The sequence below is a fragment of the Ursus maritimus genome, unplaced genomic scaffold (assembly GCF_017311325.1).
Source record: "Ursus maritimus isolate PB19 unplaced genomic scaffold, ASM1731132v1 scaffold_8, whole genome shotgun sequence".
NCBI classification, from domain to species: Eukaryota; Metazoa; Chordata; class Mammalia; order Carnivora; family Ursidae; genus Ursus; species Ursus maritimus.
Window position 1 is genome coordinate 77,062,769 of NW_024426996.1, and position 12,931 is coordinate 77,075,699.

The window sequence follows — 12,931 nt, forward strand, 5'->3', positions numbered from 1 at the left end:
GCTGATGAACCCACCAATCACATCGCGTCCCGCCTTCCCTGGGGTGTAGTGAGTAATCCTTCCCCTCGGAAACCAGAGGCGTGGGGAAGAAGCATTCCCATGCAACCCCCTGAAGTCATGGCATTTTCCAAGACTTCATAAGAAATGAAAGATACTAATTCACCATTTTTTTAAAGTATGTTCTATTTTTTTTTTGAGGGGAGGGAGGGAGTAATACAGAAGCAAAGAATGCAGTATTCTTGAGACTGTATGTCTAATGAGAAAAATAGATTTCTACCATCAAACCCTAAGTAGGACAATGCCTAGAACAGCTAATTATGCTTAAGAAATATTTTCTGATTATGTGGTGAAAGATAAAAGCATTTCTTTTCTAGAACTTAAGATATATTAGATTTTTCCTTTGTTTATTTGCCCTCCCCCCCCCCCCTTTTCTGTTTTCTCCAGGACTTGGAGGAATTAGAAAAGGGACTTCAGGTCAAACTGTCAGACACGGAAATGCTGGGGTCTGGTGATTCTGAATACATCACTCTGGCAGATGTGGAAAAGAAGGAGCGAGAATACTCTGAGCTGCTAATAGATAATGTATGTGATGGATTTTTTTTCCTTTTTCCTTATAAAATCCTTGGTTTCTGGGGCAGTTAAATTAGTGAGATTAAAGAGATGGCCCCTAGGAGCATGTTTAAGACTTGAAATCCCTGATGTGCTCTGCCCCAAAGCCAGGGATCCAGTTTCGGAAAGAAAGTGATAGAGAAAGTATAATGAAGGGGCCGAGATTTACAGAGTTTTTTTAAAAACTGAATTCCCCTGGTTTAAGTTTTAGATTGATCTTTTTGTCACTCAAAGCAGAGATTGCTCTAACCCTGTATGTCATTCCCAGCCTGTGGATCAAAGCGGATTCTAGCTGCTAACTTCTCCAGACCCTGGCATCACTCATAAAAGCCTGCTTTAAATTCCAGAGAGGCTGGTGATGGGTATTAAGGAGGGCACATATTGCATGGTGCACTGGGTGTTATACGCAAGTGATGAGTCATGGAACTTTACATCAAAAACTAGGGATGTACTGTATGGTGACTAACATAATATAATTAAAAAAATATTATTTAAAAATAAATAAATAAATTCCAGAGAGGGTGGCTTCCTTCAAGTATCCCTTTTTGCATTTCCATTCCACTACCCCCTGTTCTTATATTAGGTATTAAACAGTTTTTTGGGGGGGGGTGGGAGAACCCAAGCACTGTGCCCCACACTGGGGATTCAGAATGACCTTAGACCTGGCCTTGCCAGAGAGATGCACAGGCTAGCCTAGTAGGGGGACCGGCAGGTGAGCAGATGCGGACTTTATAGCTTACAAGTGTTGTGATAGATGAAAACACCGGAAGGCGGAGGCACAGTGGAGAGAGGAATCCATTGGGTTAGGAAAGTCTTCATAGAAGAAAAGACCCATCGAGAGGCCTTTTGGGAGAAGTGTGGGGGACACTTGCCAGTGGGCTGGCAAAGAAGGGAGCCGGGGGGGACCAAGGAGCAAGCAGAGCCAGAGAAAGCCAGAGATCGGGCCTGAGGGTTTTCATCTTATGCCAAGGGGGTGGGAGTCACTGCAGCTTAGCAGCGGGGGACGGCTGGATCCATTTCTGTCTTAGAAGGACAGCTCCGGCTGAGCAGTGGAGGAGAAGTATGCGCTCTGGGGCTAGGGCAGTGGGAAGATTTGATGAAGGCAATTGGAATAGGAACAGAGGGGTAAGAAAAAGTGGGAGAGCTAATAGGGTAGCTGATAATGAGGTTTGGAGGAGAAGAGGGTGTAAAGGATTAGTTCTATGGAAATAAGGATCCCCGAAGGAGAAGCAAGTTGGGAGGGGAGCTGGTGAGTCCTGCCTTGACGTCTTGAGGTGGAGATGCCCGAGGATGGAAAGTCTCCACTAAGCATAGGTCAGAGGACATGGGAAGCGGGGATGTTCATGGCATGAGTGGCAGAGGGAGGGTGCTCAGCCTGGATTCCTGGGTCCGAGGGCTCCCCAAAGCGGTGGACCTGTGTGTCCGTGTCCGTGTCTGTGTATTTGAGGCCCATGATTTGTAGTATGCCCTAGATTCTCTGATGTATGGTGACCTCCAGCAGTGGACGCCCTTGCCTAGGCTGTGTGCAGAATGGGTCAGGAAAGGAGCCTGGTGCTCAGTCTTGGATCCTGTCAGCATTTAAGCAGGAGGAGCCAAGGAGAATTGAAACAGAACAGCAGAGTACGGACTCTGAGGGACCAGGAGAAAATCATGTCATGGACGCCAAGGGAATCAAGAGTTTTTAAGAACAGAGTGGGTATCCTGGCTCTCTGGGGCTGGAGTAGAAGAGGCAAAGTTGGCTGGACATCCAACTCTGTTTGGAGGTGGGCGGGGTGTCACAGGGGGATAGTCAGGTCCTCTTAGAGCAGTCAGGAAGGAGGCCATCCAGTGGGGGGCTGGGAGCAGGAGGGAAGCCGGAGGTTTGAAGGATGGGCTGCTGCCCGGCTGGGACACACTCCCCTCGGCTGTGTGCGACCGCTGGGCGGTGGCTGGTCAGAGTGACTTAGTGTTTCGAGTTGCATTTGTGTCCACCTGTCACGCCGCAAGGTCAGGGCAGGGTTGCTGACCCCGCTCATACCCTGTGCAGCAAGAGGTGCCCAGACAAATTCAGAGTCGGACAGGCCGAGCCGAGGTAGAGAAAAACCACAGCTCGGGGAGGTCAGTGGGTAGACCTGCACCAACTCTGCCCCTGCCTCCCAGCTCTGTGACCTAACTTCCGGAGCCTGTTCCTGCAGCCAGCCAACACACATTTCACCTGGACACAAAATGCGTGGGGCACAGAGCCCGACCCCTCCCTGCACCGTAAAGGGAGGTGGTTATGGCTGCTAGTATCCCGGTTTTCGGAACTCTGGGAGGCTGGATGAGCCCCAACATTCTCAGCCACTTGGTGATTCCCACCTTTCCTCCTGATAAGATGGGAGGAGAAGAAAAAGATTGTAAAGCGGACTGTTTTCATGGTCAGCACTGTCTGCCATATTGCTCTTTTGAACTCTTATGGCAGTAACTAAAATGTAAATGGCCATTCGTGCTTTTATTTCCAGAACACGGTTAATCCCTTTTGGAGATATGGAAGCTTCTAGGAGCACAATGGCAAATTTCACGCACTCCCCAGGCAGCAATCATGGCCTGTTTAAGAGTCTTTAAGCTGTTTACACTGGGTGATCTCATTGTGCCTGCCTGCCTTATCAGCAGAGCACTGGTGTTTGCTGAAAAGCCACCTTGAAACTGACTGCTACCTACAATACACCAAGGAAGAACCTCTCTATAGAACTCGATTATTGCCAAGATAGACTCGCTCCCAACTGCACAAGTGTTTAGGATCTCAGTGTGTGATAAGGAATGAATCGTAATTCTCAAGCATGAACCCTCTAGCTTTATAACTTTCTTAAATAAGTTTTCTACACCCACCTCTTGCTTTTCATTCTCATTTCACAGATGGAAGCTTTCTGGAAACAGATGGAAAACATCCAGCACTTTCTTATGGACCAATTTAAGTGTTCCAGCTCCAAAGCCCGACAGCTCATGATGACGCTCACGGAAAGAATGATTGCAGCCGAAGGGTTACTGCGTGATTCTCAGGATCTGCAGGCTCTGGTATGCTGGAGGGGGCGGGGAGGGAACCTGAAGATACTCGCACTAGGGATGTGGAATCCGGAAGCTTGATGCACCACAGAGATCAAGTCGAACACCTTGAGATTGTAGATGAGGGAATAGAGCCCAGAGAAAAGCAGTGAATCCATCCATCCATCCATCTGTCCAACAATCCATCCATCCATCCATCCATCCACCCATCCATCCATCCATCCATCCACCCATCCATCCATCCATCCATCCATCCATCCATCCATCCATCCATCCATTCATCTATTTGTCCAACCATCCATCCGTCCATCCATCTGTCCATCCATCCATTTATCTATCTATCTTTCCATCCATTCATCCATCTGTCCATCCATCCATCTGTCCATCCATCCATTCATCCATCTGTCCATCCATCCATCCATCTGTCCGTCTGTCTGTCCATCCATCCATCCATCCAACCATCCGTCTTTCCATCCATTCATCCATTCATCTGTCCATCCGTCCATCCATCCATCCACCCATCCATTCCTTAAGTGGAGATTGCTGGCCAGTTTTGTGTTGTGGCCGCATAGAGCACTGGCTCTCAATCCTGGCTGCACGCTGAAATTATCTGGGGAGCTTTAAAAAGTACTGATGCTGGGGTCACAGATGGGGCCCCACCCCAAAGACTCTGACAAAATGAGTCTGGGATTTTAGAGCTCTGGGTGACCACAATGAGGAGCCATGTTGACGCCCACTTGTGTGCATGGAGCTTCCTTTTCTCTCCTGACAGCTCCATGAATCACCTGAGGAGCTTTCAAGAAATGCCTATGCCCAGAGCTAACGCCCAGAGATCCAATCTGATTGGTCTACAGTGAAGTCCTTGGTATTGCTGGTTTTAAAGCTCCCCAAACTGTTCTGATATGTAGTTGGAGATACAACCCACTGGAATAGAGGAACCCACAAATCTGACTTTGAACCTGCCTCAGCCACTTGAGGCTGTGTGATCTTGAACCAGTTACTTAAACCCCCTGAGCTTCAATTACTCTGTTTATAAAAGAGTGGTCCTAGGAGTTTCTGCAGACAGGGCCCAGGGAAGTGTTCAATGACCCTAACGCCCTAGTCACCGTGGGGTTTCTCAGCAGTGATTTTGACCTTGCCCTGCTGTGTGCAAGGCCCAGGGCACACCATGCACCCGTTTCTCCTTGCAAACTCATGAGTTCCATTTCAGACCTGTGCACTCACCCAGGTTATACCCAGCTCAGGAACCTGCAACAGCCGCCCTGCCCTTGGCTCAGAAACTCAGCAGCTTAGACCCACAGAGCAGGCCTTCCCATTTCTCCACAATGGCCAGAGTGTGGTCCACAGACCAGCAGCCTCAGCAGCCCCCGAAAGCTTGTTAGAAATGCAGGCCCTCCCCACCAGTCTCAGGGTATGCATTTTAACAAACTCCCCGGGTACAACAGCTGTTTGAGAACTTGATGCTTTTGCTCACCGTGTACACATACGATCTCCCTTTCCTCCCCGGCACTGCTGGAAGGTGGGCAAGGCAGATATGTTATTCCCGATGAGCAGGGAGCCGGCTCAGTGACTCACCTAGGATTCCCATGCTGTCTAATGACATCGCTGAGCCCAGGCAACCAGCTTCCGCATTTACCATCCAAATCCCTGTGAATTGGATTTTAATTCGATAAGGCAACTGATATTAATGCTTATCAAAAGAGAAAGACTCTTGTTTCCCTGTTTTTTTTTCCTTTTTATTTAATTATTGTTCTGTCAGCAGGATATTGATGCAGGAAAAAAAACTGTATCCTTAGCTGACCTCGGCCCAAGTGTTAACCAGTAACTTCCAAACAGAAAGAAGGGAAAGAATTATGGAGGTTATCAGTACGCCCTTCTCTTAGCCAACATTTGATGAGTACCACTTGTGGGCCACGTTCTGTTACAGAAACAGTATTACAGACTCGAGCCGGAAACCTGAGTTCATACCACAGTCTTCCGGCTTGTTAGCTGGATGACCTTGGGCGGGTTACTTAACCTCTCTGGGACTCCATTTCATCATCTGTAAGTAGGGATCAGAAGAGCCTGCTCTGAGAATATTAGAGAGCGGACGATATGTAAGGCCTTTGGAACAGATCCCGGCCCATGGGAAGTGCTCGGTGTGTTAGTGCTTAGACTCTGCGGGCCACAGGTCTGCAGGCAAACAGACATCAACAAATCCTCACGGTGCTGCATGCAAAGGGCTATAATCTGTATTTGTACAGAAGAAGGATGCTCTGCCTGCATCCTGTGTACGCCCCCCCCCAAATTTAGCTTCTGTATCTCATGTTATGTTGCTGATAAACTCCAGAAGGCTGTAAGTTCTTGGGTCGGTGTCTGATCATTCTGGCCCGGGCAGCTGGACCGACAGTGTTCACGTGGCATCACAGAATATCAAACTGGTAGGGTTCTGGAAAGGGCCCCAGCGGTGGTGAGAATCATTCTCCTGGGATGTCTGACAAAAAACTGTGTCAAGAGCAGTGCCAGGGGCTTGTAGATAATTATGACAGCAGTTCGCGTTCCCGAGGGCTTACTACGTTCCAGCTGCTATTTTGAACGCTTTACCTATTTTAACGTCATCTTCACAGCTCTGTAAGTTCGGTGTCCGAGGGGGACGCTGTACCCAAGGTCTGCAGCTCTGACGGGTGGAGCCGAGTTCTAGCCCAGGCACTGAGCACCTTGCATGATCTCAGAGCAAGGCAGGGCCCCTCGCCTCCCATCCAATGTCCCTCTGCCCATGCTCACCTCTCTCCACTCCTCTCTTTCTTTGAATATAAATCCGCAGGTTGTGCTGTCACTACTGGGCCAGGGAGGTCTCATCGCGCTACCTCGGAGGTGACTGCCGTGGGTGGTGTGGGAGCCCTTCTCCCCAGTGTGGCCCGTCTGTGTCTGTCTCCCTCGCCCAGCAGAGCCTTCCCACCCAGCGCGCAGCCACCCAGCGCTTATCCTCTTGCGCCCCCTAGTGGTCACGGGCCTGCTGACCATTGTCCAGTGTGTCTGATCGGAGGAAAAGGTTCAAAGCCACTATCCTTGGACTAGCTATGTGGCCTTCCAGAATAAGCCTCAGCATTCTTGTCTGTAATTAGGGATCCTTATGCTTGCCCTGATCACATGTGTGAGAACCCAGACCAGTGCAGCTCAGCAAACCGTGAGGCCCAGGCTGGGCAGTGGGAGGCTCAAACCCCGCCCCTGTCTTCAAGGGCTCCCAGTCCTGCCTGGGACTGCACCTCGTGATCAGCTCCTAAAAGACAGAAGCACATGGGGCAGTGGAGCATGGAGGAGCGGCCCACTGGGGCGAGTGGGGGTAAGATTCGGAAAGGCACCCCACAGCCCAGCCCGGCAAGGGTGAGTGGGATCAGCAGGCAGAGGAGTGACAGGAACAGAGACGGTGCTCCAGGTGGAGGGCCTCGAGTGTGCAGAGGCCCGGCAGGGCTGAGAGCCAGGTGTGCTGGGCGACCTGAGCAAGAAGGTGTGTGGACAGGGCTGGAGATGAAGCCAGGCCTGGCCCTCGGGGCCTTGTGCACCATGCCCTGGAGTTCAGACTTGGCTTGAAGGCAGTGCCTGGAGGGTTTGGGCCATGGGACAGCACCAGGCCTGCCTCTCAGAAAGGCCCCTGTCTTCCATGTGGGGGCAGAGCACAGGGGGCAGGTGGGAGGCTGGGACAGCAGGACAGACGTGAGCAGGGCCTGAGCCGGCTGTGATGGGTGTGGCAAGAAGGAAAGAGAGGGGGGTCTGAAGAGGCAGAATTGCAGACGTGGAAGATGAGGTGGGGGCTGAGAGAGACTCAGGCTGTGGCCGTGCCCAGCTGGGAGAGGCGTCCTCCCTCTGGGACTAGGGCTTCCTGCACACAGCAGTGCCCCCCTGGTTCCACGGACCCCATTCTGCAGGGGGAGCAGCTGCCCTCCGAGACTTCCGGACCCACAGGGTCCCGTTGGCCTCTGGTCAGCCTTTCCCGCCCGAGGGAGGTATCTTTTCTGAGAGTCTTGTCCTGAGTCGTGATGCCGTGATGGGGCAGGCGGCGGGGCTGCTGTTCTCAAGTCTGACCTCGACGGATCCACTCCTGAAGTCAGTCTCACCTTCGAAAATCTCAATCCCCGTGTCCCAGGCTCTCTGAGACTCCCAAGCCAAGGACGCCTGTGACCTTTGTTGTGCCTTTGCTCTTCTCTTCCGGGGCCAAAGGCCCCAGCGACAGGGAGGGTTGGTCGTAAGCAAGGGCCCTCTCTGGCCACATGCACGCACTGAACCCCCTCCCAGAAGAGCAGCCCCCTGAGGAGCGCTCTCTCTGTAGCCAGTGTTTTACCCCAGCCCCGTGAGGGGCGATTCTGTCCGCAGCCGAGGAGCAGACACGGGGACTCGGGGGCAGAGCCGGTCGGTCTGCACTCTGCTCACAGGGCGTGGGGGCGCCAGGAGGGGGCCCATGGCCCTTGGCAGACCCTCGCCGCTGGGCACTGAGCCAGGTATTTCTCTTCTCAGGACACCCTGGAGAGAACCATGGGCCGCGCGCACATGGCGAAGATGATCGAGTGCCTGAAGCTCCAAGTCCAGGAGGAGACCAAGTGCCGGCTGGCCGCGCTATCCCACGGCCTGGAGCTGCTGACCATCGAGGGGAAGCTCTCTGGGCGGCAGAAGGAAGAGCTGCTCAGACAGCAGCACAAGGCCTTCTGGGGGGAGGCAGAGCGCTTCAGCAGGGGTGAGTGGGCCAAGGCCGGGTCTGGGGTGCCCTCCTGTGCCGGGGTGGGGGGAAGGGGGTTGGGGCTGGGGGGCAGCCGGTAAGCGTCAGGAGACGTGGAGCAGCACGCGGGAGACCAGCACGGGCTAAGACGCCCTTCTGGCCCTTGGGGACCGCATCCCTTGATGGCTCTGAGCCCTGCTTGCATTCCCCATAAGGCTGCCCCTAGGGTCAGGGATGGCCTGCTGCGTTTAGCCATCAGTGATGGGCTCACAGAGGCCCCAGGGGCCTGCAGCAGAAGCACCTGGACCGTGCAGAGGGCAAAGGAGGGCGGCAATGCCCAGAAATGACGCAGCGCACTCAGCAGCAGCCCGCGGCCCTACACAAGTCCCAGGGCCCTGCTCAGCAGTGCAGGCGAGGGCGGGCAATGGCTGAGCATGTGGGGCAGGGGAGGGAACTGGCGTGGCTGTTCCTCATGCCCACCCCGGCTCCTGGGGCAGATCCTGGGAGGTGGGCAGGTCAGGGTTCAAGACACTGAGGGCATCCGAGACTTAGTCCAGGTCCCATCATTAGAGAGAAGAAGCTTATAGCTGCAGGGTGGGTCCCACCTCTGCCTCCAGCACCGGCTTCCCCCAGGTCCTTGGGAGGAGAGCTCATCACTGGTCCTGGTGCGGGTCCAAGGCTGCACGTTCGCCTGGGGCTGGGAGTGGAAGCACAGAGAGGCGGGGACCTCTCCGGGTCTCCGTCAGGACGTCTGCAGGGCACGGAGTCCATGTGCTTTACAGTTTCCCCCGCGGGCTCTGATGCCCACATAGTGTGGATGCCGTAGGACCAGGGAGTCTCCAGGGGTCAAGGTCATCCCAGGTCACCGTATCAAGATAGCACAGACCGGGGGGCTTACACAACAGACCTCTCTTTTCTCCCAGTTCTGAAGGCAGTGAGGTCCAAGAGCAGAGCGCCAGCCCAGTCAGTTCCCGGTGAGAAACCGAGTCCTGCCTGCAGCCGGCCACCTTCTCTCTGTGTCCTCACGTAGCAGAGAAGGAGCTTTCTCACACCTCTGCCTCTTCTTATAAGGCACCAACCCTACGGGATAAAGACCCCCGTTTCACGAACTCGTCTAACCTCCAGATGCAGTCCCAAGGGGGTTAGGGCCTTAGTGTGTCAATTTGCGGGGACGCAGTTCAGTCCATGGTGCCAGGTTTTCATCGCAGCCAGCGGCCCGGTCCTCTGTCTGCAGTGGCTTATGCCCCCTCCGCCACGCCTGCCCGCTGCCTTTCAGAGATGGGGTCAGAGGGTAGGCACTCGGAGCTGGGACCTCAGGACCCCAGCCAGGCCATTCCAGGAGGTCTTTGTGTCCCTCCGAGTCACGGCTTCTGTGACCACGTGGAAGGCCACTGTTGGCTGGAGCTCTGGACCGTGTAAAACCCAGCACATCTCGCCTTGGGGGTCATCGCACAGAGGGACCTGGGCTCTCCCAGGGGGAAGGGGCCCCAGCAGCACAGAGTGGCAGGGACAGGAGGCCGAAGCAGCCCCCACTGATCAGGCTCTGTTGAACTTGGACAAGACAGGGCGGCAAGGAGACAGTCGGGGTGGGGGGAGGACCCCGGGCAGAGGGAGGACTCTGGTCTCTCTGGACACCCGGTCACACTCTTTTCTTGGTGCCAGAGGCTAAACAGATTCTCAGACAAAACCCAAGGAAGTGTGCTTGTCTGACAAGTGTGGAATGCGTGCACACACGTGCGTGTGCGTGTGTGTATGAAATGCTGAAACAAACGTGCCCCAGAACTGCAGACCCCTGGGAGCCTGGCCGTCATTGGGTTCTCTAGCTTCTACACTCAACATGTCCCCCCAAAACCCAGGGGAGAAGGATCTGGCTCCCATCTTCTTTGTCTCCTCTCCCAGAAGCCTTCTCTGGGGTCCCACGCTACCCATGACCCCTCATCCTTCTCATCCCACCGCCCAGTCCCTCATCCGGCATGACACTGACCCTCCCTTCCTTCTCTCAACTGCTCTGCACCAGGAGCAGCCAGGCCCAGCGCCCAGTGCTGTTCTTGGCACGCTGCCGGCCCAGTGACCTGGGCGGGGTGAAGGGTGGGTTTAGACCCCAGCCTCTCTGCTTGCCTTCACCTTCCCCACCAGGCAGAGAGCCTGGCCCTTGGGATCCTCTCCTTCCTGCAGGTCCTGCTGATTTAATAGCTCATCCTCGTGATTTTTGAATCTCAGTTGCAGTCTGAGATGTCACTGTCTTCCTCCAGGTCCAAGCTCTTCTGTCCTGTCCTTCCAGCTGTCCCTCCCTGTGTCACTTACACCTCCCTTGTTTTTTCCCCACAAAAATGCCTCTTCTTCATCTCCTGGTCAGGTTGGCCGGTGGCCCTGCACACCACTAAAAGCAGTCTCTTGTGGTGTCCAGAGCACTGGGCCCAAGGGGAAGTGGGGGTCCCTTTAAATAACGTGGGGCTGTGGGCTTTGAAGGGCCAGGGGCTCCTAACACTGGCCTTTTGGAAGCACTTGTTCCTGGAAGCTGAACCTATGTTTCTCATCCTGAGTGCGGGCAGGAGACTGCGATGGTCTTGCCCGGGGCATAACCTGCGATGTGCTGTGGCTTACTTTGATTTCAGAGTTTGTCCAGCGAGGCAAAGACCTGGTTAAGGCATCACTGGTTCACCAGGCAGAGGAGATGGCAAAGCTCGCGCTGGCCCAAGAAGAGGAGCAGAGCAGCTTCCTGGCTGAGGCGCAGCTGACCACCGCCCCGGGCGAGTTCCTCCAGGTGACCCTGCTCCCGACTCAGCCCCGCGTGCATGGGCACAGCTAGCCCGGGAGCGGCCGCACAGGCTGAGTGCTGTGGCTTCGTCCTCGTTACTGTGCAGGGACAGCCAGAGACTTTGGCATCAGCCAGACATGAAGTCAACTACTCACTTCCACGTGTCAGCCCAGTGACCTTAGGCAGTCCGGGGGAAGGGAGGACCGTGCACGGGAGGCTCTGTTGCAGGACCAGGGAGGTGGCCAGGTTAGAAAAGGCCCTTGTCTTGACGAGGAAGGGGACAAGAAGACTCACTGGACAAGAAACAAGAGGCTACCCCCCTTGAGGGCAAAGAAATGAGCTGACGCCGACACAAACTGGGATGCCTGGGGCTTGCGGTTCTCAGAGAGAAAGGAAAGCCCCGCCTTGGCCCCTGTATTCCCCTGCTAATGGCTGGGCCTGGGTGCCTGCTTGTCCATCCTGCACGTGGTCAAGCATTTGGGCACTGGGGCGCCTGGAAATGGGTTGGAAGGCTGCTTTGCTCCCTGCTGGCCCTCAGCTTCCGCATCTGCACGGTGGGAGCCATAGTGTCCACATCCTGGGTGGTTAGGGTGCAGGGAGACCAAGCAAGGGGCAGCCACCGCTGGACTGTTGGTCTGGGCTCTTCGGCTCTGCGCTGACATGAGCTGCACCTCGTCTCGGCTCTGCCAGCGAGAGCGAGGGACAGTGACCGGGTCCAGGCCCCACCCAGAGCACGGGCACGGGACCTCCCTGGGGCCAGCGTGGTGGCAGCAGCAGCTCCCCAGTGAGAAGCCAGGAGAAGACACCCCCCCCCCCCACGACAGAGGAGAGGCATTTAGGTCCTTTTAAGGTCCAGCCACCCCACCCCCTCACGAAGCCTCCTCCCAAGGGCCTTCCGGGTCACAAGGTGGGGGCTGCTGTTTCTGTCCTGGAGAAGATGCATCTGAAATAAGGCTGATGAGAACTGCTCTCTGCTGCTCGGAGATTTCCGGCCCTTCCCCCGGCATCGCGTTGCACAATCCTGAGCGCAGGAAAGGTGGCCGGGTCGGCTCTGCGCAGCACCTCGGCACAGGCCAGGCAGGCACATGCTGGTGCTCAGGAGACTTGGAGGAAGGAAGGAAAGGGGGAACAGATGCATGTAAGAATGGATGAATGAGTGAACAAATAAATAAACGAACAAGGGGCGTTTTCCCCTGTGGACCTCCGGGAGATGAATCTGTCCTGTCATTGTGACCTGCCCTCTGATAGTGTCTGGGGTGCCCACTGCACCCCTGTGCCTGCCCCATCTCCTCCACATTCTCTGGGCTCCTCAGGGCTCAGCCACGTGGTCAGCTAGGTGGTGGGCTCCACTGGGTGGTCCCCAGGGCCTGGGCAGTGGTCCCCAGCAACTCATTCACAGAATGATGTCTGGGTGGCTTGTGGCCAGGAGATCAGGTTTGCAATTTTCAGCCACATGATATCCCTGTGCCTCAGTTTCCTCGTATATAAATCAGGGACAGACATCCTTCAGATCTGAGAGTGGCCCTCTGGGGGAATTTTTCTAGGAAAATTGGCATTTTCTCACGTGATTCAGCTCCCGTTTTACTCGCAGAGTTTTCATGCAGTCCTGGAGAGGCAGAGGCTGACCCGGAGTTACCTGGAGGAGGAGGAGAACCTCAGAAACACCGAGGCCGTGGCTGGGCTCTGCCAGGTACGTGGCCTCATGGTGGGACCCGCAGAGAACCCTCAGGATCTGCGTGTGCATGGGAATCCCACCTCCTCCTAGGCCAGGACCCCAAAGATGCAGGCGCAGGTCCCACCCTGGCCCTCTGGCTGGGCAGCAGGAAAGCCACACGCTCTCCATGGGTCCCTCC

The 12,931-nt window shown here is 55.0% G+C and overlaps 1 protein-coding gene across 1 annotated transcript in view; it reads left to right on the forward strand.

Annotated features, from left to right (window-relative positions):
• Positions 1 to 12,931, forward strand: part of EVC (EvC ciliary complex subunit 1) — a 62,776-nt gene that overhangs the window by 24,339 nt on the left and 25,506 nt on the right. Inside the window, exons 7-11 of the mRNA XM_040624924.1 lie at positions 445 to 582; positions 3,484 to 3,642; positions 8,122 to 8,338; positions 10,936 to 11,084; positions 12,670 to 12,768. Coding sequence (XP_040480858.1) covers positions 445 to 582; positions 3,484 to 3,642; positions 8,122 to 8,338; positions 10,936 to 11,084; positions 12,670 to 12,768 — 762 coding nt within the window. The remainder of the gene's footprint in view (positions 1 to 444; positions 583 to 3,483; positions 3,643 to 8,121; positions 8,339 to 10,935; positions 11,085 to 12,669; positions 12,769 to 12,931) is intronic.